Source organism: Panthera uncia, chromosome E3 (assembly GCF_023721935.1).
Source record: "Panthera uncia isolate 11264 chromosome E3, Puncia_PCG_1.0, whole genome shotgun sequence".
NCBI classification, from domain to species: Eukaryota; Metazoa; Chordata; class Mammalia; order Carnivora; family Felidae; genus Panthera; species Panthera uncia.
In genome coordinates, this window is record NC_064815.1 from 34921239 (window position 1) to 34944358 (window position 23120).

The 23120-nt window shown below is 63.1% G+C and overlaps 4 protein-coding genes and 1 non-coding gene across 10 annotated transcripts in view; 3 read left to right on the forward strand and 2 right to left on the reverse strand.

Annotated features, from left to right (window-relative positions):
• RAB40C (RAB40C, member RAS oncogene family) overlaps nucleotides 1–6513 on the forward strand; it is a 29260-nt gene extending 22747 nt beyond the window's left edge. For both annotated transcript variants that reach the window (XM_049639088.1, XM_049639089.1), the window contains exons 5-7: nucleotides 3520–3597; nucleotides 3878–4100; nucleotides 4684–6513. In XM_049639088.1, the coding sequence (XP_049495045.1) occupies nucleotides 3520–3597; nucleotides 3878–4100; nucleotides 4684–4964 (582 nt within the window). In that variant the 3' untranslated portion in view covers nucleotides 4965–6513. The remainder of the gene's footprint in view (nucleotides 1–3519; nucleotides 3598–3877; nucleotides 4101–4683) is intronic.
• A 139-nt stretch (nucleotides 6514–6652) lies between these two features.
• WFIKKN1 (WAP, follistatin/kazal, immunoglobulin, kunitz and netrin domain containing 1) lies at nucleotides 6653–10949 on the forward strand. Its single transcript, XM_049639091.1, has 2 exons — nucleotides 6653–8735; nucleotides 9413–10949. Exons 1-2 carry the CDS (start codon nucleotides 8562–8564, stop codon nucleotides 10889–10891), a joined length of 1653 nt encoding a protein of 550 aa, XP_049495048.1. The 5' UTR covers nucleotides 6653–8561; the 3' UTR covers nucleotides 10892–10949.
• A 401-nt stretch (nucleotides 10950–11350) lies between these two features.
• Nucleotides 11351–13649, reverse strand: METTL26 (methyltransferase like 26). The gene is made up of 6 exons (XM_049639090.1): nucleotides 12817–13649; nucleotides 12504–12666; nucleotides 12281–12340; nucleotides 11833–11900; nucleotides 11651–11729; nucleotides 11351–11571 (listed from the first exon to the last, which is right to left on the reverse strand). Exons 1-6 carry the CDS (start codon nucleotides 13011–13013, stop codon nucleotides 11524–11526), a joined length of 615 nt encoding a protein of 204 aa, XP_049495047.1. The 5' UTR covers nucleotides 13014–13649; the 3' UTR covers nucleotides 11351–11523.
• On the reverse strand, nucleotides 13432–13502 carry TRNAG-CCC (transfer RNA glycine (anticodon CCC)). Its single transcript has one exon. It is a non-coding gene; the product is annotated as a tRNA-Gly (tRNA).
• Nucleotides 13650–13850: 201 nt separating the features above from the next.
• On the forward strand, nucleotides 13851–23109 carry MCRIP2 (MAPK regulated corepressor interacting protein 2). Of its 5 annotated transcripts, XR_007459659.1 has the most exons (6): nucleotides 13851–16540; nucleotides 18311–18428; nucleotides 20085–20155; nucleotides 21068–21203; nucleotides 22037–22164; nucleotides 22395–22484. XR_007459659.1 is itself a non-coding variant. In XM_049639092.1 (5 exons), exons 1-5 carry the CDS (start codon nucleotides 16206–16208, stop codon nucleotides 22066–22068), a joined length of 696 nt encoding a protein of 231 aa, XP_049495049.1. In that variant the 5' UTR covers nucleotides 13851–16205; the 3' UTR covers nucleotides 22069–22120. The 5 variants fall into 5 exon arrangements, 4 of the variants coding, with proteins under 4 accessions (XP_049495049.1, XP_049495050.1, XP_049495052.1 ...); XM_049639092.1 differs by lacking the exon at nucleotides 22395–22484 and having other exon boundaries at nucleotides 21068–21207; nucleotides 22037–22120; XM_049639094.1 differs by lacking the exons at nucleotides 13851–16540; nucleotides 20085–20155; nucleotides 21068–21203 and adding exons at nucleotides 16555–18208; nucleotides 22729–23109 and having other exon boundaries at nucleotides 22395–22496.
• The last annotated feature ends 11 nt before the right edge of the window (nucleotides 23110–23120 follow it).

Below are 23120 nucleotides of genomic sequence, written 5' to 3' on the forward strand. Positions count from 1 at the left end.
GTCACCTGGATTAGCACTGGGGAGAGCACGGCCAGGCGCTGGTCTGGATAGAGAGGGTTCAATTCATTCCCGTGAAAAGGGGTTTCCTGTGAAAAATGGTCTCGGGCTCACATTTGCCATTACACGATTGCTGGTGAGGGTACCAGCATGCCACCTGTCACCGCCCAGCTTGGGGGGCATTTGGGCCAGAGACCGTTTGACAGACACCTGCTCCCCATTTTCAGTGCTTGTCTTGCTCCTGGCAGAAGCCTGGGTGCGTGTTGGGGGCGTAGGCAGAGCTCCTTGGGAGCCTTACCGTACAACATGTATCACACGTGCCAAAAACTGACTTCATAAAAAGTGCACCTCTGCACCTCGGTTGGGGTGCTGGTGGCACAGGTACGTACGTTTGTCCAAGCTCGTCAAACTGCTCACCCTTAAAATCTCTCTGCATCTTCGGAGGGATAAGCGGTAGCTCAGAAATGGACAGAATGAGGACCTGGGCCCCGCACTCCCACCTCTGGGAATCCTGTGGCCCGGGTCACGTTGTACGTGCTCAGGCCTTCATCTCAGGTGTTGGTAATCACACGGTAGGTGAAGTCACCTGAGCGCCAACAGCCGCGCCACCTGCTGAGCCTGGCGTGAGGCTCTGGCGTCTGTGGGGCAGGGGGTCCCGGGTGGGGGCTGGGCAGCTTGCACCACATCCCCGTCTGTGTCAGGAATGAGACGGTAAGCGGTTATCCCTGGAGCGACGGGGAGAGCTTCTGTTTGTACCCTGGAGTACCCGCTCATTTAAAACCTCTGAGCCTGTGGTACTTTTATTAATTGAAAAAACAGTATAGTGAGAATTTATTTGCTCCTCCTTCTGCCTCTTTGGAATGCACGGCCGACTTGGGACCCCTTGGGGTCTTCTGGTAACGAGCAGCCTCGCTTTGGTTTCTCATCGGTGCCACGTGTGCTCGATCCCACCTGTCCTTCCCGCACTCATTTTGGTCCCTGCTGCCTGCGATGTGACCAGCTCTGTGTCCTTCCTCCCTGTGATGGACCGCGACTGGGGCAGCCGCAGGAAGATGGTTGTGGGTGCAGGTTGGCGCCAGCTGGGAGGGACAGCCAGGGGTTCCACAACCGCCTAGGGGCGTGGCTGAAGCCTGAGCCCAAGAGATGAGCTTCTGCCTGCTTGTTTGAGCTTTTCAGCCTCACACAGGTGAGCAGGAGCAAGAAGGTGAGTCCCTGTCGAGCTCCAACACGTGGTTGTGCGTGGAAACTGTTCTCTGTGGGTTGTTGTGTGTTGGTACTTCTGTTTCTAAAAACTGTGCAGGGGCACCTGGGGGGCTCGGTTGGTTAAGCGTCCCCCTCTTGCTTCGGCTCAGGTCATGATCTCACTTACGGTTTTGTGGGATCGAGCCCCACATCGGGCTCTGAGCTGATAGCGGAGTCTGCTTGCGATTCTGTCTCCCTTTCTTTCTGCCCCTCCCCCACCCCCCACTTGTGCTCATTCTCTCAAAAAAAAAAAAACAACTTAAAAGGTCTGCACATCTGTGTACTTCTCACAGTCTGCTGTGCACCTCCGTGTCTTACGTTTATACCCACTTGGTACGTCCATACCTTGACTTACTCCAGTCCTGGGACTGCACGTTTAGCTGTATGAACGGGGCTGAGATGAGGTCACTACATGCGCCCTCTGTTATGTCGAAGAAGGGGGGGGGGTCAGGGGCCCCCCACTGCAGCACTAGCCAGAGGCTTTGTTCCTTGTGCCCCAGGCAACAGGGTTAACCCCAGCTGCTCACGGGTCCTGTCCAGTCTCACTCGTGGCACTGCCCCCGCCAGACTGGTGTCTCTGCCCTTGACTTCAAGTGAGTCTGTGCACATCTGTCTCCAGAGAATGTTGCTCCGGGCCTGGCTCTTCCTTCCCTGCAAGGCTCCCTCCCGGCTCGGCAAGTGGCTCTGCCCTGCCAGAGGCCTTCCGGCCCAAGAGTGGGGTTTTGAGCTCCACGTCGACAAGATCGAGGGCTACACTTCAGTCTTGCAGGATTTGAAGGACGCTTTTTGAGGGGAAAGGCGCATTTGGAGGTGGAGGGTGCCCTGTCCTTTTGATCTCAGCTGCATTGTCCCCGTGTATGACAGAGACACAGGCTGAATGGAGCCTTGATGGGGCAGGATGGGGTGGATCCTGTCTGCTGAGAGGTTCCGGCTCCTGAGCCTGCTTCAGAGTGGCCTGAAGGGGCAGAGAGAGGCGGGAGCCCGCAGCTACGCTCTCTGCTGGAATCACCTTTCCTCGGCTCGTGATGGAGATCTCTCGGGCAGGGATGATGGGCGAGCCAGGCAGGCGGAGACAGCCCAAAGCTGAGCTCTGACTGCTTGGTCTCTAAGGGACGTGCGGCAAAATCCCCACAGCAGATCCTCTGCCCAGTTCGGGGGGGTGGGGGGCTGCTAGAGTGACTGGCGTCCTGCCTGCAAATTTGGGTTGGAAAACTAAGAACCCGTCCGCTCGGCCCCCGGGTCCCCTGAGCAGAGCTCCGTTGGACAGTGTCAGGGACATCACCCCTGTCTGCCTGCCAGGGTTGTCCGCAGGGCCTGTCCACACTGTCTGTAGACCTTTGTAGACTGTCTTAGCTTGGGTGATTTTTTTTTTTAATGCTTATTTATTTATTTTGAGAGAGAGAACTCGAGAGCAGGAGAGGGCCAGAGAGGGGATGGGAAGAGAATCCCAAGCAGGCTCCACACTGTCAGCACAGAGCCTGACACGGGGCTCAGTCCCACAACCCTGGGATCATGACCTGAGCCAAAATTAAGAGTCGGATGCTTAACCGACCGAGCCACCCAGGCGCCCCTTGAGCTTGAGTCATTTTTAAATGATCACAGGATAATGCTTACAATGTGTTTGGAGGAAAGAAATTGAAAAAATACCAGTTTTCCCAGCCAAGTCTTCAAGATAGGGAGGGAAGAGGCAGCACTGAGCCCACGAGATCCCCCCATTGCCATCACCCCACACAGAGGGTATCCAGGACCACACGGGCCTGCCCTCGGTGAGGAGATGGGGACAGGGCTGGCTGAGCCCTGCGTGCAGAGCTGATGCCAGCAATGCCTGTGAAGCGTGACAGAGTCTCAAAGCCAGGCGTTTTTCACATGGAAAACGTGTGACCCACACAATCCCCTTGAGGGGCGCCTGGGTGGCTCAGTCGGTTGAATGTCCAACTTCGGCTCAGGTCATGATCTCACAGCTCGTGAGTTCGAGCCCCATGTCGGGCTCTGTGCTGACAGCTCGGAGCCTGGAGCCTGCTTCAGATTCTGTCTCTCTCTCCTCCCTCTCTCTCTGCCCCTACACCCACTCACATTCTGTCTCTTGTCTCTCTCAAAAATAAATAAACATTAAAAAAAAATAATAAAATAAATAAAAGCTGTCTGGCTGGAGCCAAGTGGCCCTGGCCCCGCCTATGCTGGAAAGGAATGGTGCTTGGCCCCATAGGACGCTGTGCCTGGAATAGGACCCCTTCCATCCAGGCGGCCCCCGGCCTCTCGACGCCCGTGTCTCCCTTGCAGGGGATCCTCCTGGTGTATGACATCACCAACCGCTGGTCCTTTGACGGCATCGACCGGTGGATCAAGGAGATTGATGAGGTAGGTGTGCATCCATAGATAGCCCTTGCACGGTCCCTTCCCAGGGTGCACTCCCATCCCCGGCAGGAAGCCGGGGGACCCCGTTGGCTGTCCCTACCCCCGCCTCTGCCCGTTGCCCTGGCTCTCTGTCATCTTGCACACTGACTGCCGCATACTCGGTGGCCACAGAATGGACAGTGAGGGCCCTGCCTGCTTTGGGGGCAGGGGGACAGTGCCAACATGGGGGTGTCCTGTGCTCGTGCCTCTGCTGAGTCCTGTGCCCCCCCCCCCCCCCCGCAAGCATGCACCCGGGGTCCCCCGGATCCTGGTTGGGAACCGGCTACACCTGGCCTTCAAGCGGCAAGTTCCAACAGAGCAGGCACGCGCCTATGCAGAGAAGAATGGCATGACCTTCTTCGAGGTCAGCCCTCTGTGCAACTTCAATGTCATTGAGTCCTTCACGGAGCTGTCCCGCATCGTGCTTATGAGGCACGGCATGGAGAAGATCTGGAGGCCCAACCGAGGTGAGGTGGTGTCGCAGCTACGGTCAGGAGAACGGAGGCAGAGGGGGCCTCTGGCAGCCCACTCAGGGGCCTGCCTCCCCGGGTTGGAGGGGAAGCAAGATCCCCGCTGCTTCCCTGACACCTGGAGGCTAAGTTAGCCTGCGCCCTGTGTCTGCTCTGTGTGGGGTCCCGGCGCTGTGCAGGGGTCTGCGCCTCGGTGCTGGGAGGGAGTGCTGTGGACTCTGCCCTGGAGCGAACAGGGGACTGGCTCCAAGCCTCCCCTCCTGGAGCTGACCCATGAAGATCCTGGCTGTGTGCTCCCCCGTCCCTCAGCCCCGTCCCACCCCAGCTGCCAGAAGGGCCAGGGCTGGCTGGAGGCCTCCATCTCCCGTTAGGCCCCAGGGCAGGGCTGGCGACCCTTGGAAGCGGGGTCTCCCGGGGCACCTCTCCGCGTGCGGCCTCAGGGAGAAGTCGGGAACGGGACACCGGCAGCTGGGCTGTGGAGTGGTGGGCCTCCAGGGTCCCGAGCAGGGCGAGCCTGAGCTTTGCGGACCTCTGCACCCCGCCGCCTGACCTTTCCCTCTCCCCCCGCCCCCATCCGTAGTGTTCAGCCTGCAGGACCTGTGCTGCCGGGCCATCGTCTCCTGCACCCCGGTGCACCTCATCGACAAGCTCCCGCTGCCGGTCACCATCAAGAGCCATCTCAAGTCCTTCTCGATGGCCAACGGCATGAACGCCGTCATGATGCACGGGCGCTCCTACTCGCTGGCCGGTGGGGCAGGCGGGGGCAGCAGCAAGGGCAACAGCCTCAAGAGGTCCAAGTCCATCCGCCCCCCGCAGAGCCCGCCCCAGAACTGCTCAAGGAGCAACTGCAAGATCTCCTAGCAGGACGGGCCGGGTGCCACCCCGTCCGGTTCGCTCCGGGAGGGCTCACGCTCGGGGAGCGTCTCTGGCCGGGCGCTGGGCCTGGCGCTGTGTGCAGGGAAGGCTTTGACCTCGCCGCCTCCTGGGAAGCCTGGGGGCTCACTGCGCGGGCAGTGGTCTGGGCCGGAGAGCGCTGCGGGGATCTTGGCGGAACAAGCCCGGGACCCCGCAGGGCCGTGCGGCTGGGAAGTGCCCGGGGGCAGCTCTGCCCGGCCCGGCCTCAAGGGGGCGGCCCTTGGGGACCCAGGAGGCCTGGCTCCCTTTCTTATTTATGTGGAAGACGTTCACCTTTCTGTACATTTTTAAAGGACGGGCAGGGAGGCCTTTGGTGCAGCCACACGTGAGCCCCCGTCAGCTGTGGGCTCAAGCTTCGGGACCTTGGGAGAGGGAGGGGATTTGAGGCAAAGACGAGGAGGAACCCCCAAGACTTCACCCTTTGAGTTCAGACACGTCACGCGGGGTGTGGGCTGTGCAGAGACCATAGGGGACAGGTGGGAGCTTCGGGCAGGGCTCTAGGGCCCGTGGCTGCCTCCGCCAGCCTGAGTACGGGGCTCCTTGTGCCCCCCTAAGGGGCTGGGCAGCCCGCACGGCTCCGGCGGTCTGAATGGTGCGGCCACACCTTCCTGGGTGACATCCTGCGCGTCTCAGATGGGCTCAGAGCTGGGGGCAATCTCCTAGGTTCCCCAGGGGAATGTTGGGGCTTCTCAGAGGGGATAGTGGGATGCACTTCCCCCCGTGTCCCTCCACGTGTGGGGGCGAACAGCCTCCCCCTTGACTCTGCCCCTTCCCTTCCGGTCCTGTCTCTGTCTGTTGCTCCATGAAACCGGCCCAGCATCTCCCGTGAGAAGGCGCCGAGATCCTCAGGGGGGCTGCCGGATGCTCTGCGGGTCTGGACAGATCTGCCTGTTTGTCTCCTGGGGCACCTGGCCTCCACTCTTGCCACCTTCCGTCTGCTGGCCTCGGGTGTGACCCCACAGCTGCTCCTGGCCTGGCGTCACCCCTCGGGGTCACACGTCACCAGAACCGTTCTGACCCAGATTTTCTTAGTGATGCTGCCTGGAGTGGTCCCGGCAGCAGAGACACCGAGCCTCTCCTGGAGAACCCGCCAGCCAGCCTCCTCCTGCCACCTGGTTGGTGACACGGCCACCGGGTCACACTGGTGCTCAGCTCTACCTCCTACTCACGGCCCCATCCTGGGCTCTGGGACTCTCCTGTCCTGGGTGTCTGGGAGGCAGGGTGGGGGCCGTGGCCCGGGTGTGCAGGGGCACCCAGGGTCCCCGTGTGAGGCCTGGCCTCAGCAGGGTCAGGCAGAGGAGGCCACACCCATCCTGTCTTGCCTGTCAGGCCCCTTTCTTCGGACTTTGAACCCCGTCACACAGACTGTGTTTTGAGGACGTGGACAGTCCTACGTTCACCTTATCAACACTACTTTTCGCTGCTGACACACCATTCCTGTGCTCATTTTGGACGGTTTTTGTTTCTTTGTACAGTAAACCTAATTCAGCTCTGATTTTCAGGCTGCGTTTTATAGAAATTAAAGCCTCTGGTTTTAACTGGCCAAGTGGTGGGTGTGACGTGGCAGGGTGGGTCCGGTGCCGCTTCGTTGACACCCCCTCCACGCCTGGCCTGGACGGCTGGTGCGAGTCTGGCCGTGAGGGCTGAGCGTGGCCGCACGGCCTTTCCTGGAGGGCCGGACGGGTGCAACAGAGACACTCTGTGCCGCGCTGCCTCCGAGGGTAGGAACACCCTTGATGTCCGTGGGTCCAGGGCCTAACTGCCGAGTTCGCTCCGCCGCCTGCGAGGGTGGTGGGCACAGAGCCAGGGATGCAGCGGATGACTCGGGATCACCACCTGCCAGCGCTCAGCACGGCACTACCCGGGCCTGGAATTGGCGCCCTCGCCGGAAAGCCACCAGGCGACAGTGCGTGAGGCTCAGTCCAGGGCTGTGGTGGGCACTGGGGGGTTGGGAACGATCACTCTGAACCTGGCAGCCCCACGCTCGGGGACCCAGGCCTCTGACCGCAGCTCTGAGGGACCGTCCTGGACCCCGTGCCCACAGTCCCCCAGGATGCATTCTCCGTATCTGGGCCGTCTCCCGGTCTCACGCTGACCAGACACGGCTTTTATTACTCTGCCTCCTAGGTCATAAGGTCAGACGTGGGGTCATGGGATGTTTTCCATCCCATCTCAGAGCAGATGCTCGTGGGGCCCCAGACCCTGGGGAAGGGTTTGGAAGGGCGGGTTCCAGCGGCTCTGTCCTGTTTTGCTGCATTAGCTCTCCCTGCCAGCCCTGCCAGGGAGGGGCTTCCGTACCCGTCCGAGGGAAGGCTCCTCCTCCCAGGCGCTTGTGCAGCTCCCAGGAAACCGCCCCCCCCCCCCATTTCCAGGGTGCTTTTTAGGTGGCCTTGGCCTCTAGGGACTGGCCCCGCATGGGGCCACAACCACTGAAATTCAAGTCCGTCCAAGTAGATACACTCAGTGCCTCGCTCACACCAGCCATGTTTGCGGTGTTTGCTGCCTGTGCGACTGGGGGCCATACTGGGGGCACACAGTTCCCTCCCTGCTGGTCGTCCCGGGACCTCACTCTGGTGGCACGTGCCTTGTCCAGTTGTGGAAGAGCCTGGACCAGGGCCATCCTGGGGGCGGGGGCAAAGTCCAGCCCTGCATTGGCCTCCCCCAACCCTCATCTGCTGAGGGTCACCATGGAAAGGCCCAGGCCGAGCTCGCTGTGCACCCCTGTGCTTCAGGGACCTCACCACTAACTTTAGAGAGGGTTTCAATTTGACCCCGAGACCTGTTGGCAGGTCGTGACCCTTCTCCCAGGAGAAGGTTGTGGAGTTTTTCCTGGGAAGGAACAGAATGCTTACTCATTGCTGGGCTGAACACGGTACCCCTGTGCCTCTGTCTTGTCTGGAAGAAATAAATCTAAGGAAGGGGCTGGCCTGGGCCTGCTTGGGGGAGACCCAGGCCCTGGACAGCTGGGGCAGGTTGGAGAGCCGGAGGGGGTTGGCCAGCCTGGCCCCCTCCCCTGACCTGGGCTGGGAGGGTCTGAGAGGCAGCTTTGATCCCAGGGCCCTTCCATCCGAAGCCCAGCGCCCAGAGGGAGGAGGGGCTCCAGTTACAGTGTCCCCTCCCCTCCCCTCCCGCCTGCAGCCAGCCCTTCTCTGGTCCTTCTCCGCCCCTTGGTGACCCTCGCGGCCAGTGTCTTCTGTGCTCCTGGGCCTCGGCCCCTCCCCAGCTCTCCTCCCCTCCCCACCCCCTGCCCTGCGCTGACCACAGAGGGGCCAGGCAGGGGAGGGGCTGGCGCCGCACGCACAGACTCAGAGCTGGGAGAGGCCCGGAACCTACCCAGCCCCTCGAACTGGGGTGTTGAGACGAAGCATCTGCTGTGGGCTTAGACCTTGGGGGTGAGGGGAGAGCCCCGGGATCAGCTGGGGGCTGGAGGGCAGGGGCAGCGACCACAGGCCTGGGGAGGCAGATGCCTTCAGGGAGGAGGCTGGGCAGGGCCTGAGGAGGGACTGGTGGTCACATCCCCCACCCCCTGTCCTGGCGGTCCCCATGCTGGCCCCGAGGCCACTCCTGCTGCCGCTCCTCCTCGTGGTTGGGCTGACCTTGGGGGCCAGCCTGCCGCCAGGACCCAGGAGCCACCCAGGCGTGTGCCCCAACCAGCTCAGCCCCAACCTGTGGGTGGATGCCCAGAGCACCTGTGAGCGTGAGTGCATCGGGGACCAGGTAAGCAGAGGCACCACCCCCGCCGGCCCTCGTTGGGGGTGGGGGTGGGGGGCTCAGGGCATCTTGGCGGCTTGCCCCCTACCCCTGCACCCAGGCCTTGCCCACAGAGGGGGAACCCAGCAGCTGCACTACGGCCCCAATCCTGGGCCCCAATCCTCAGGCTCCCCACGCTCTGCTGCTGGTTTTGGGCTGCTGCACATACGAGGGTCCCAGGGAACACCCCCAGTCTGCGCCTTCATGTGTCTGAAGATTAAGAGCCCCCTCCTCACTCCCCGAACCCACCTGCCCGCACCCTGGGACCAGCAAGCCAGAAAGGCAGGGGGCCATGCGGGACCTCTGCCCTGCAGCCCTGCAGTGGCCTTGAGCACGTTGTGCACGCCCCGCCCCGGGCCTCGGTTTCCTCGTTTCTGCGGTGAAACCTGCCTTGTAGGGGGAATGTCTGAGGATGCAGTGAGGCTCAGGGAGACAACACCTGTGACGGCCCCCTAGACAGCGGGCAGCTGTGGCTCACTCTAGAGAACAGGAGGGAAACTTCCGCAGACGCGCTCAGCTTCCCACGGGGGAGACAGGTCCGGGAGGGGCAGCAGGAGCTCGGCCCCCCTCCCTCTGGACAGCCTGCCAGGCAGAGCTAGGGTCCCCGCTGAGCTGCCCCCGCCCACCCCCCCCCCCCCCCCCAGGACTGCCAGGCCTCCGAGAAGTGCTGCGCCAACGTGTGTGGGCTGCGGAGCTGCGTGGCGGCCCGCTTCCCTGACGGCGGCCCGGCTGTGCCCACGCCGCCGGCCTCCTGTGAGGGCTTCACGTGCGCACAGCAGGGCTCCGACTGTGACATCTGGGACGGGCAGCCCGTGTGCCGCTGCCGTGACCGCTGCGAGAAGGAGCCCAGCTTCACCTGTGCCTCCGACGGCCTCACCTACTACAACCGCTGCTACATGGACGCAGAGGCCTGCCTGCGCGGCCTCCGCCTGCACGTGGTGCCCTGCAAGCACGTCCTCAGCTGGCCGCCCAGCAGCCCCGGCCCACCCGAGACCACGGCCCGCCCCACGCCCGGGGATGCCCCGACGCCACCCGCCCTCTACAGCAGCCCCGCCCCGCAGGCCGTGTTCGTGGGGGGCACGGCCAGCCTCCACTGCGAGGTCAGCGGCCGCCCGCCGCCGGCCGTGACCTGGGAGAAGCAGAGCAACCGGCGTGAGACCCTCATCATGCGGCCCGACCAGATGTACGGCAACGTGGTGGTCACCAGCGTCGGGCAGCTGGTGCTTTACAACGCCCGGCCCGAGGACGCCGGCCTCTACACGTGCACCGCACGCAACGCCGCGGGCCTGCTGCGGGCCGACTTCCCGCTGTCGGTGGTCCGGCGGGAGCCGGCCGGGGACGCGGCGCCCACCCCCCCTGACCCGGCCGAGTGCCTGCCCGCCGCGCAGGCCTGCACCGGCGCCCCCTCCGGCCTGGTCCTCTGGCAGTACGACCCCCAGCGCGGGGGCTGCATGACCTTCCCCGCCTGCGGCTGCGAGGGCGGCGGCCGGGGCTTCGAGACCTACGAGGCGTGCCAGCGGGCCTGCGCCCGCGGGCCCGGCGACGCCTGCGTGCTGCCGGCCGTGCAGGGCCGCTGCCAGGGCTGGGAGCCCCGCTGGGCCTACAGCCCGCTGCTGCGGCAGTGCCACCCCTTCGTCTACGGCGGCTGCGAGGGCAACGGCAACAACTTCGAGAGCCGCGCGAGCTGCGAGGACGCCTGCCCCGTGCCGCGCACGCCGCCCTGCCGGGCCTGCCGCCTGCGGAGCAAGCTGGCGCTGAGTCTGTGCCGCAGCGACTTCGCCATCGTGGGGCGGCTCACCGAGGTGCTGGAGGAGCCCGAGGTGGGGGGCGGCGGCATCGCCCGCGTGGCCCTGGACGAGGTGCTCAAGGATGACAAGATGGGCCTCAGGTTCTTGGGCACCAAGTACCTGGAGGTGACGCTGAGTGGCATGGACTGGACCTGCCCCTGCCCCAACGTGACAGCTGGCGACGGCCCCCTGGTCATCATGGGAGAGGTGCGAGACGGCGTGGCCGTGCTGGACGCTGGCAGCTACGTCCGCACGGCGAGCGAGAAGCGTGTCAAAAAGATCTCGGAGCTGCTCGAGAAGAAGGCCTGTGAGCTGCTGAACCGCTTCCAGGACTAGCCCCCCACCCCCACCCCCCCGCCAGTGTCTGCCCACGCTGCCTTCCTGTCCTGCTGAATAAAAGCCTGACCTCATGGCCTGCGGGTGCCGGACCTCCTGGTGGGACCCTCACCCCACTCAGCCTGCCTTCCGGCTGGTAACCCGCTGCCCGAGGGAGCGCTGGCTCCTCGGGCACCTCCCATGTCCCTGCAGGAGCACAAGCCATGACCAGCCCGAGATGGGCACCTCCTCTCGTGGCAGCAGAGCCAGGCAGCCAGCTCGGTCCCGCCTCGGCAGTCCCTGAGCTCTCCCTCCTTCCTCTGCTGCCGGAGCAGAGCAACACGGTCCAGGATGCCCCCGAGCCCTGACTCCACAGGCCAGACCCCTCCTACCCCTAGTACAGAGCCCCTGGAGACAACAGCCTGCCCACCCAGCACCGCCAGAAATGCCCCCAGGAGCAGGCGCGGTTAACATCAGCAATGAGCAGCAAGAAACACTTTATTCCCAGGTTCTAAGCAGCCCAGTGGCCACCAGCCAAGAGCCCCCAGACCAGGCAAGGGCAGCCCCCAGGGCCCAGCCCTGGGAGGCAGGGGCTGGCATCTGGGTTTATTCCAGAACGGGTCTTGGTGGAGACACAAACATGCGGGAGAAAGTTACTCTTTCCGGAATATCAGGCACTTATTGTTGGCTGGCATGTCCACCTAGGGAAGATGTTTTGGCTGGAGCAGCTGCCCCTGGTCCCCAGGGAGGTCACCTGTGCCCCCAGCCCTTCCCACCTACCATCCTCTCCAGGAGCAGGCCACTGGCTTGGCCCAGGTCCTCCAGAAGGGCTGTGTCCCGCAGCCCCCACTCAGGGTTCCTGCAGTGGGAAGGAGGTAGGGGAGAAGGTGGAGTTGTGGCTGGGGGGTGTCACCCAGCCCACCTGCCCTCCCAGCCAGGCCCCCCACCTATCCAGCTCTGACCTGCATCTAAGAGTGAGATCAAAGTCCACGTTACTCTGCGGAGTGATCTTCCCATTGATGGCATAAGGCTGTGGAGACGGGAAGACAGCTCTGCCGGCCACCCACAGACACAGGGTCAGCCATTCCTCAGCAAACAGGCAGACTGGCATGCTGGCACTCAGACAAAGAAAAGAACACAGCCCTCCCCGCCCCCAAGATGGGGGACAGCTGAGGACCAGCTGGTGAGCCAAGGGGTTGCAGGGAGCCTGGCAGGTGACCAGGAGGGAGTTCGAGACAGAAGACACCGGGTGGGGTTTAACGGTGACAAGCAGTGGTGGGAGAAAGCAACCGAAAATACTGAAACCAAAATGAGAGAGTCCAGAAAGGAGAGCTCAGCATAGACTGGCTGGGATCAGGGTCAGGACTGCCCTGCCAGGGGAGGCCCATCATCTCCGGCAGGGACACTAACCCCATAGGTGATCAGCAGCGCCTTGGGTTTGAGCAGGTGTCCTGCTGCTCTGAAGAGCCCCTGGGGAGTGAGAAAACAGGGCACCGGTGAAGAGCGTTCTCTCCCCCACGCGCCTGAAAGAGCCCTCAGTGCCCCATCTGAGACGTGGGGCAGACCGCCGCCCTGCTCCCTCCTGCTGCACCGGGAGAGGTGCTGCATGGCCCACAGACCTGCTCCCACAGACCTCGGTGCAGTTGAGGGGGCTGATGTGGATCATGTTGATGCAGAGCAGCAGGTCCAGCGACTGGGGAAGGATCCCGCCCCAATGCTCCCAATCCCAGGTCACGTCCAGGTACAGCGGGGCCTTCACGTTGGACAGGCCCTGAGCCTGAGTGGTGGCCGAGATGCTGTGGAAGGGCAGCACCTGGTTGGGGGAGCTTCGAGGGGTCTGGGTGGCGTGAGGAGTCTGCACAGCGGGACAGGCCCCGCTCCACCTGCCCTTGCTTCCCGCCCACTTTCACCAGCCGGGACCCGGCCTTCCGGGAGCCCTTCCGCACCTGTCCAGGCAGCGCTGGTCCACGTCGGACGGCTGCCACTCGGCGTGGGGGAAGGCCCGCGCGAAGTGGGCCGTGTGTTGGCCGGAGCCAGAGGCCACCTCGAGCACTCGAACGCCGCGCTGGGCCGGGTCCATGTACTGCCGCAGCACGCGCAGGATAGGCTCCTTGTTCCGCTCTGCGGCCGCAGCCACCAGCATCGCAGCAGCTCAGCCGGCCCGCGGGTCGCCGTACTCCGTCGCCGCGAGGCCCGCCGGGAGCCGTAGTCCGTCGCCGCGAACCCTGCCGGGAGCTGTGGTCCGGCCTCCCCAAAGACTACAATTCCCAGGAGGAGGCGCGCAGCGCGTTAAGGGGCCGGCAGCCGCGGGAGTCGCACCGGGAGCGGCAGCCAAGCCGAGGGGACTGGGCAGTGAGTTGGGGTCACTGGTTTACAGGTGACCATCAGCTCAGCGCCCGGGTGTCCGTGGCCGCTCTGGCATTTTCAAAGCTCTTGTTCTCTGAAATCGTCTCGTTCGCGCTGCACTAGAATTGGTGCTTCCCCGGTTCTGGTTTTCTTTTGAAATTGCAGTCGTCAGCGAGTCCGTCTAGTCGACATGGGGGAAAACTAAAACTAACGCTTGCGCCGCCCGGGAATCGAACCCGGGTCGCAAGAATGGGAATCTTGCATGATACCACTACACCAGCGGCGCCGTTGTCCAGCTTCCTACCCGCGAGACTTAAGAGATTGTGACGCACCCTCTCCTCGCGCAGAAGTACTACGGTGCATGCGCGCTGTCTCGCGGGAGGCCGGCCCCTGCGCGCTGCAGCCGGCAGCCGCGGTGGCAGCACCGATCTTGGCGGGGTCCGCGTGCTGGGGGATCTCGCGGCGTCGCTTGGGCGCCCAGCGCTAGAGAGGAACGAGGGGGGGTAAGGGAGGCTGGCTTGAGGCCCGGATTCGCGCCGGCGCCGTGGAAACCATGGCAACCGCGGGCGTTCGGTGGGGCGGGGCCGGAGCGGGGCTCCTCGTGGGCGGGGCTCCCTGCGAGCGGGGCCGCGGGCGAGCGGGGCGGTCCTAGCCGCCGGCCCCGCGGTCCTGTGCTGCTCGGGGCTTTCCGGTGACGCTGACCTGACCAGCGCTAACCCAGGGTCCCCGGACGTTGTGAGGGGGTCGGAGCCCTATTTGTTGTGTCCAAGGGTGTTTTCCCCGTGGACGGCTTGGGGCCCGTGTCTCCTAGGGGCCCTGTTCTGCAGCCGGCCAGTTTATCTTTGGTGGGCAGCTTCTCACGAGTGAGATCCCCAAACCCGACGTCACTCTGGCCAGAGCTCAGATGGTGGCCCTGACCCGGGCTTTAACCTGGGATTGTCGTGGAGGGGCCGAGATGTGGGTTTCGTCAGCGGAGGATGGCAGTCTTGCAGCTTAGGCTGGGGAAGTGGTGTGGGGCTGGCCATTCTGGACAGGCCCCCTGGGCCAGGCAGCTCTGCTGGCATTCTGCGCGTGACCACCGTTTCACAGCCCCGGCTTTCCTTTCCTGAATGCGCTTTTGCCTCCAGCCACGTTGGGTGTACTCTGCATTTTCCTTGTCCTTCCGTGTGTGGGCGCGGAGAGGAGACTGCTGTTTGTGCATGACAAGCCCCTTTCAACCTTACTTGGGTTCCCACCAAGCAGGTGACCCTTGGGCCTTGGGGGCTGGTGGCCGGGGGACCCAACCTGTGATTAGCAGGTGGGAGACCGAGCTGATCACCCAGGACCGATGATCTCATCAACCACACCTGTGTCACGGGGCCTCCACAAAGACCCCAAGGAAAGGGGCTCGGGAGCCTCCGGGCAGGTCAAGGGACACACGGAGTTGCCGGGAGGGTGGCGCGCCCCCGTGGGGCCTGGAGGCTCCCAGCCTCCTCCGCACCCCTTGCCCTGTGTGTCTCTTCCATCCCTGTTCCCAAGAGTCCTATCCTTGACGATGGACCAGTAAACTGAGGGTTTCCCTGAGTTCTGTGAGCCGTTCTAGCAAATTATGGAAGCTGAGAAGGGCGGGTGGGCATGAGAACCCCGACTCAGAGCCGATGGATCAGAGGCACAGGTGACAGCCTGGATTTGTGACTGGCATCGGAAGAGGGGGTGGTCTCGTGGGACTGGGCCCTCAGCCCCGGGGGTCTGCATAATGCCGGATAAGAGTGTCAGAATTGAGTTAAGTCGTAGGACACCCGGTCAATGTCTGCAGAGAACTGCTTGGCGAGGAAAACCCACACACTTGGTGTCTAAAGGGTTGAAAGTGCAGAAAACGTTGCTTTCTTTTACACCAGATGTTCTCTTGAGGCGGGGAACCTGACTGACCGGTGTCCCTGCTTCCTCCATGCCCTATGGCCCTGCTTCGGAAGTTGTCCAAATGCTCAGCAAAGTCTTCCTTTCAACAGTACTTGACCTTAGGTTGATACCCGCCTGCCATATTTGTCATTCCGGGCTGGACGCCATGTGAGATACCCCCTGCACTGGGCGCTCACCAGGCTCTGACCTGGCGAAGGCAGACCTGAAGCGTTTCCTGCTTGTTGTGTAGGTGAATACGTGCACATGCCTGTGAAGGCTGGTGTGCACACTTGTGAACGCACACTTTCTGGAAAGTCATGGATGTGTGTCAGATTCTGGGAGGATCTAGGCCCCCCCAGCAAATGCTGAACGGTGGACCCCTGGAAGTGTCCCCTGATGTAGAAAATGTTGGGGTTCGGCACTGACAGTCAAGAAGGAATTCTTGAGATGCGTTTTGGTGCAAAAAGGTGGTTTTATTAAAACACGGGAATAGGAAATGTGGGCACAAAGAGCTGCACTGGGGGCGTGAGGAGCGATGGATTATGTACTTTCAAGTTGGGAGGGGCTTAGAGATAGCATAAGTCTCTAAGAAATTTTGGAAGCAAGGTTTCCAGGACCTCGAGGGGGCCAGCTGTTGTTAGGGAAGGGTCATTACTACTGTCCAATAAATCCTAGTCATGAACCCCTTCAGGTGTAGATGAGCAGGCCATAGGCTTGGAGTGTGGTTGCCAACATGTATCGTGGGCAGGAAAAGACAAGGGCAGTTTCCAAAGGAATTTTTACATGTTAAAGTAGACTTATAGGATCGGGGGTGTCAGGCTAAGGTTGCCTTTTGCCCTTAGCAAAGCGTCATCATGGAGGCAGCTGAGCTCCCAGAGGAAGGTCACTCTGCCAGTTTCAAGGACTTGTCAATGGGCTGTAAGTTGTAAGGAAATTTCAGTTTTCCTTTGCCTTTGGTTCTCACGTCATCCCCCCCGCCCCACCCCATGGCCTGTGCTCCGTGGGGCCTCCTGAGGTTTTGTGTCCTGAGGTGGAATTCAGCTCCCAGGCAGCCCTCTTGAGCTTCTCACCCACTGTGTGGAAGTTTCTGTGGCACGGGGCACCTTTCCAAATGAGTGTTTATCCACATGATAAAATCTCTAGTGCCCAGAGAGCCATGAGCAAACAAGACATCCCCTGCCCTGCTGCCCACCCCGATGGGGGTGCACGCTTCCTCCCTAGCCCTCCCCCCCCCCCCCGCACTTCCTATTTCCTTATCACTGCTTCCCTTCCCTTGGTTTCACGGAGCTACCGTAACAAATCACCCCAAACTGGGTGGCTTAAAACAACAGAAAAATATTTTCTCATGCTTCTGGAAGCCAAGTCCAAGGTAAAAGTGTCCGCTCACTCCAAAGGCCCTATAGGAAGATGGTTCCGGCTGCTGGTGGCCGCTGTTCTGCGTGCTGGGTGAGGCCCCACCCCTCTGTCTAGCTGCCTCTCTCCAGCTTGGGGATGGGTTCCCAGCTTCTCCACCAAAGGCCATGTTACCGGCCCCTTGCAGGGGGTTCCCAGCCAACTTGCCTTCAAGGACAGTGTAGTCTAGGGGAAGGGGAGTGAGTCTGGGGACAGAAACTTCAGCTCCCCAGGCTCCATCCCAAGCTAGGGTGTGTTCTGGGGGCAGCGAGGCTGAGCCGACATCTCTGGGGGAGACCAGCCCTGCTCCCTACAGGTGCCTTCCTCCTGATGTCACTACCCCCCCCCCCCCCACTGGAGCTAACCCCTCACAGTTCCCACTCCCCATGTTGTGCTCTCTGCCTGTTTCAGCCCTGCTCTGAAGGGGAAGTGTAGGGAAAGTGGGGCTGCGTTTGCTCCAGGGCCACTGCCCTTCCGGTGGCAGCTCCGGACTGAGACATGGCCCCATTGGACTCCCCAGGCCCTGGTGCCTGCTGCATTCAGCCTCCTCAAATACTTGTGGGAACAGTGTAGGAGCCCCGTGGGAGCCACACAAGCCTCGGGGGTGGATTCCAAGACCCCTGGACAACTCTGGACAGAGTGTTTTCTTGGGTGGGGGGATGTTAAGGATTGAATTCAACCAAATGGAGGACGAGGGGAGCCTTGTGCTGAGCCCACCAGGTCCTCAGGCTCACAGGCTCCAGAGTGCCCTGGTTCCCCGGCCTCAACCTGAGGAGCTCGGAGCAGCCTGTGAGCTAGAACGAAGGAAGCCTGCGGGTAGGAGGCCACCTGGCCCCTACATTCCAGGCAGGCCTGGTCCCCAGGCAGCTCTGGAGGGGGACCTCTAAGCCTCCAGGAGGGCGGGAGTGGGAGGTAACTGCTCCCTTCCAATTGGAGTGAAACAGGCAAACTGGGCGTCCTCACCCACCTTCTCTCTCCCCAGGATATCACCCTCACACTGGTCCCAGTCTATAAGGGGCCTCCCCTCCCTGAAGCTGGGTGGGGACCCTGGCATGGGAGGCTGAGTCAGGAAATGGAGTGCACCCGCTATTCCTGTCCCCTGGAGTGGAAGGGAGATTCCCAGGGCGTTGGGTCTCTGCCCAAACCCAGGGGGGCGGACCCACTTTTTCTGGTCTCTGGCCCAGCAGTCCCAAGACACAGGCCCAGAATGCCCCCTGATACTGGCCCAGGCCCACGCAGGCACCTTGGCCGAAGCTCCCCGACAGGAGTGGGGGCAAGCCTTGGTTCCAGGGTCCACACAGAGCGTTCCCAGCGCCTGCCAACGCCCCCGCCTCCCCCGCGGCTCACCTGGCCTTCAGGCGGCCGAAGGCCGTCCCAGGCCTCAGAACGCTTCCTCTGCCTTGGCCTTGAGCCATGCGGGGTGGGGCGCTGGTTACTGCGGCCCCGGCCGGCCTCCCAACAGCCCGACCTCCGCCGCGTGCCCCGAGGCCGACCGGTACGCGCGGGCCCTTTAAGGGCCGGGGGCGTGTAGCGGCCCGCCCCCTCCCCGCCGCGCCCGGCCGCCGGTTAAAGGGGCCGCGCCCTGGGCCCCCGCCGAGTGCGAGCCCGGGCGGAGGGCAGGGCAGGGCGTGCGTCCGGGCGAGCGCGCGGGCTGGCTGCCCGTCCGCACCATGTACACCATCACCAAGGGGCCCAGCAAGCTGGTCGCGCAGCGCCGCACAGGTGCGTGGGGCGAGGGGCCGGGGGCGGGCAGGGCCGCCGGGGGGAGGGTCCGCGCAGTGACCGCCCTGCCTCGGCGGCGGCTGACGCGCCCCGTGCCCGCAGGTCCCTCGCAGCAGCAGGTGGAGAGCAGGCTCGGCGAGCTCCTGAAATGCCGGCAGCCCGCGCCGCCGACGCCATCGCCCCCGCGGGCGCAGCCGCCGGGACCCTGGCCCCTGTCGAGGTGAGACGCGTGGGCCGGCCGCCGCGGCACAGAGAGGGTGACCTTGGGGAAGGTTTGCGGAGACCCGGCCACATGCCCCGGGAGGGCGCGGGGGCGGGGCATCCGACCCCGCCCGCGCGGGCAGCTCTGGCTTCCGCACCTCGGCGCCTCCACCTCACCTGGCACCTGGCTGGGTCGGAGGGGCTGGGCTGGATGTGCATGAACCCCTCTCCCGCGCTGGCCCTGTGGGATCCTGGCGACCCCGAGTGGGGAGGAAGCTGACCAGCTCCTGGATTGGAGGAGCTCCACGCGGCTGACTCACATGCCCCGGGCGACCTTGGGCGGCAAGGCCGAGGTTTGAGGCGAGCTGCCCAGGAGGACAAGAGCAAAATATCCCCGGGAGTGCTGGCCCTGAAGGCCTCCTGGCGCTGGCCCCGTCCTTGCGGAACCGGCTAGGGGAGAGGGTGCACGTGGTTCCCTCCGGCCCTGCCAGGCCACTGCTCTCCTCTACCCTTCACCCACAACACCCTGGCTGGGCACTGGGAGGCCTCCCACAGATGGTCAGGGCTTGCTGGAAGCTGCAGTTTTCTGCCTTTTTATGATCACCAGTTTTGCCAGCCTACAACCCCTGTGGCCACAGGAATGGCAGTCCCAGTCAGTTTGGCCTCCACGTGACCTTGACCTGAAGGTCAGATCCTCTCCATCTCCCAGACCTGAGCCTTTTACTCTTTTGTCTCGACTCTGGGCCTTTGGTGTCAGCTCTTCTATGCATTGCCTGGGCCCTGGGCTTTCTTCTAGGCCCACAGAGGCCTGAGGCCGCCTGCACTAGGACTGTGTGTCCAGGCAGCAGATAAACAAGGTGGCATGCTGAGGAGGGTGCAGGTGACGGGCGCCTGCCTGGAGGGGGCATCCTGTGGGGATCTTTCTGGGCCGAGACTCTTCCCCGGGGGGCCTTCTGCTGGGGGCCGGTTGACACTTGGAACTTAGTGGTGAAAACGTTCTGGGCCAGCCACAGGTGTGTCGTGGGGAGACAGGTGAACAGGGCCTTGGGGGGTGACTCCTGGGTCCCAGGCTGAGCTATAATATTGCCTTGTGATTTCAGCTTGGGTCCTCACAGCTGCCCTACTGCCCAGAGGAATAAATGAGACCTAGGCATATAGCCACCTCTGGTCACCCAGGCAGACAGTCTGGGACCCAAGTGGCCCAGGCGCTCCACCTGGAGAAACTTACCACCATCTGCCCGTTGTCGCTGGCCCAGGGTGTACCCGGGACACAGCTGGCAAGTGCTAGGGAAGAAGACGGGACAGACAGCATAGAGCCCTTCAAACCCCCAGGAGGCCTCACCTTTGTCCTCATCTGGCCCTAGCCAGTTGGGCACACTGCAGCCTGCCAGGCCAGGGTGGTGCTGACCAGCCTGGCCTGAGGGAGCATGTCCCTCAGTGTCCCGCTTGTGTAGGGAGTAGTGAGGCACGCTGTGTGCTCGCTGGGCCGGCCCACTCCCTTCCCAAATCACTCCCTCTTTTGGAGCTGCCCTGCCCCCAGTCCCAGTTGCCTTGAAAGGACCCTGCCAGGAGGCCAAAGCAGCCTGCGGGTCCTCCCTACCCCCTCTCCTGCACCTTCTCAGGCCCCCCCCCCCCCTCCAAAACGGCTGCTCCGTTCCTGTTGTTTTCTCTGCAGCACCCTGACTGGCCGGTGAGAGAGGGCGTGTCTGGGCCGCTGCCGCATCCTCTACGCCTGGTGCCCTACAGGTGTGCCAGGTGTTTGACCAGCTAAATATACAGGCTGGGGTTCCAGCCAGGCATGGGTCTGGGCACGGGCCATGGTGGTGAACAGGCCACGTGGGGTCTGTGCCTCTGAGGAGCTCTTGCTCCCAGTGTGAGACCGATGGGAGAGAAAACATCAGTGGAGGTGATATCCGTCCTTGGAAAGAAAATAATATGACGCCGCGTGACCACCTGTGGTCATGTGAGCAGGCGGGGGAGGCGGCCTGGGGGTTTTACTGAGTTGTGGGCTTTGAGGTCAGACAGGTGTGCAGTTAAGTCCTGAAACTGCCACCCATACGCAGCATGTGACTTTGGGCGGGTCACTTCCCTCTCGAGTCTGGGGCCCTGGACTGGAAAACGGGTGGGCGGTTGACCTCAGGGGTCGGAGAGGAGACTATGTGACAAGATACCCAGGTACGCCTGAGCAGGGGCACTGGAGCATGCCTGGGGGCACCACCCTTGGGAGCAGGCACAGTGTGGCCTTCATCTACAGGTGCACGCTCGAGCCAGTGTCCTTTCACCAGAAGGCCTGTGGAGGGGCCTTACGTAAATGACTCCAGGCAGCAGGCAGGTGGGCGCCTGCCCCTCGGGCCCCTACGCAGCCTTGGTCAGGCCACCACCGTGGTCCCTGTGATTCACAGCCTATGGCTGCAATTCCCTTTTTTGTTTTGCTTTTTTGATGCCCGGCCTCCACTTTCCTGGAACCAGCAGCCTTTGTGGGGGCGGGGGTGGCAGGCGAGGGGCTGTCCGAGGCAAGGACAAACCTTCACACCCCCTGGCTGGTGCAGCTCAGGCCTGGGAGGAGCCCCGCCCCTCTACATTTTCTTGGGCCACCAGACCCTGCCGGCCCAGAGCTGGCGGGACTGGTGCCCCTCAAGACCCTCCTCTTTATTTTAGTGGCCCTCTCAGCCAAGGAGGACCCCCGAGCGGCGGTGGGGCACCTGAGCCCAGGAAGGCGAGCAGGCCGGCGGGACCGCGAGTGCCTGGCGGAGTGGCACGTGCAGCCCAGGACTCCCGGCTCCCACCTCCTGCTGTAGGTGCGGGCCCCGCCCCCTCCATGGCCCCATCCTGGGCTTTGTGTGTGCAGGGCCAGGCCAGCTGCCGCCAGCTGGAGCGGCCCATCACCGCCCTGGGCCCTGCTGACTGGGACAGACCCAGCGGCTCCCTGGACATCCCACACCCAGTAGGCTGAGCCCTGGGCTCCCGGGGACCGCCTCTTCACTCAACATTCCCACCCCTGTGGGCAACAGCGGTGCCTGGTCTGGGGCCTGCAGGGTTGGGCTGGGGTTGTAGTCACACCTTCCCGACCCAGTCAGTGGTCTTCGGCCAGACCATCACTTAGGGCTCATCCCCACGGAGCCTGGGGAGGCCAGGAAGAGGGAAGGGCTCAGACCACCTTCTTGTTTGGGTCCTTCCTCCCACACCGGGGGTAATGGTGAGACGGAGAAGCTTTTGTGGGGGAAGAAGATGGCCGAGAATTGTGCTTGGGACAGAGTGACCCGGCAGTAGCTTAGCTCAGAACAGGGACTGCCAGAGGCCTGGCCCGTCCTGGGGAGGCGGGATGCAGGTGGCAGCAGGGGTGCCCGAGAGACCCTTGGACAAAGAGCACCTGTGTGCCTTGAGCAGGGAACCCTGCTGGGGATCTGGGACATGGCTGGGGACCGCAGGTGTGAACTGAGCTGCTGGGGGCTTGGGCCTGTGGGGAGCGGCCTCGACCACCCCTGCAGCCGCCCTGAAGTTCAAGGAAGTGCCTGGGCTGGGCCCGGGCCCGGGGTGGGGGTGTGTGGCCTGAACCTGCTCCTGGAGCTTTGCCGGGCATCACCTGGGCTCTGGACAGTTGCTGACTGGCTCCTCCCCCCTCCACAGCCCGGGGCCAAGGCTCGTGTTCAATCGGGTGAATGGCCGGCGGCCCCCCGTCACGTCTCCATCCCTTGAGGGGACCCAAGAGACCTATACACTGGCCCATGAGGAAAACGTCCGATTTGTGTCTGAAGGTAGCGTTGAGGCCCGAGGGTGTGGCTCGGGCCCCTGTTCCTCTTCCCCACTGCCACCTGACTCAGAGTAGCCAGAGGGCTGGGCCCTTCCTAGACTCTCTCTTTGTCCCATGACCGTCCAGGGGACTGCCTGCTCCAGTTCTGGGCTGGGGTCCAGGGTGGCCACCAGGCTCTGGGCGGAAGGCAGGATGCCAGGGCCCTGGCTCAGTCCGACTGCCCTCTCCCCACAGCGTGGCAGCAAGTGCAGCGGCAGCTGGGTGGTGGCCCAGCTGGCGAGAGTGGGCCCAGGCCCGTGCAGTATGTGGAGAAGACCCCCAACCCCCGGCTGCAGAGTGAGCCCTCCCCTGCCCTCAGGGAGTCCCCCCCCCACTCCCTCCGACCCTGACCTGGGCCCTGCTGGGTTCTAGCCCCAGGGGATTGGGGAGGGCGCTTGAACTGGACCCGCTTTTTCCTAGCGCTTGCTACATTTGGGCCTGGGTGAAGGGCTTGTGGTCAGCTCACAGGGAGAGACATTGACTGACCTGGAAGGCAGCGTCACTGCCCAGCCTTCTACTGTGCCCGCAGACTTCGTGCCCATTGACCTGGACGAGTGGTGGGCGCAGCAGTTCCTGGCCAGAATCACTAACTGCTCCTAGCCACCTTGGAAGGAACCGGTCCCCTGCAGGGCCCAAATGAGCCTCATGGTGGACCCCTGCCAGGAGAGGACCACGGCGCCCTGATGAACTGCTGAGGCGGACCATGCTCCACCCTGAGCCCGGCCAGGCGCCGGCCACACCTGAAGTGCCAGCATTTGGACTTTTGCACCTGCTGACCCCTTGGCCCGGCTGTCCCATGCTGCCAGGGGCTGAAACTGTCTGACCTCAATCCTGCTCACTGTGCCCAGGGACCAGCCCCTAGGGCTGGCAGGGAGGAGCTCCAGGCTAATAATAAAGTCGAGAAACTGCCCTTTTTGAGTG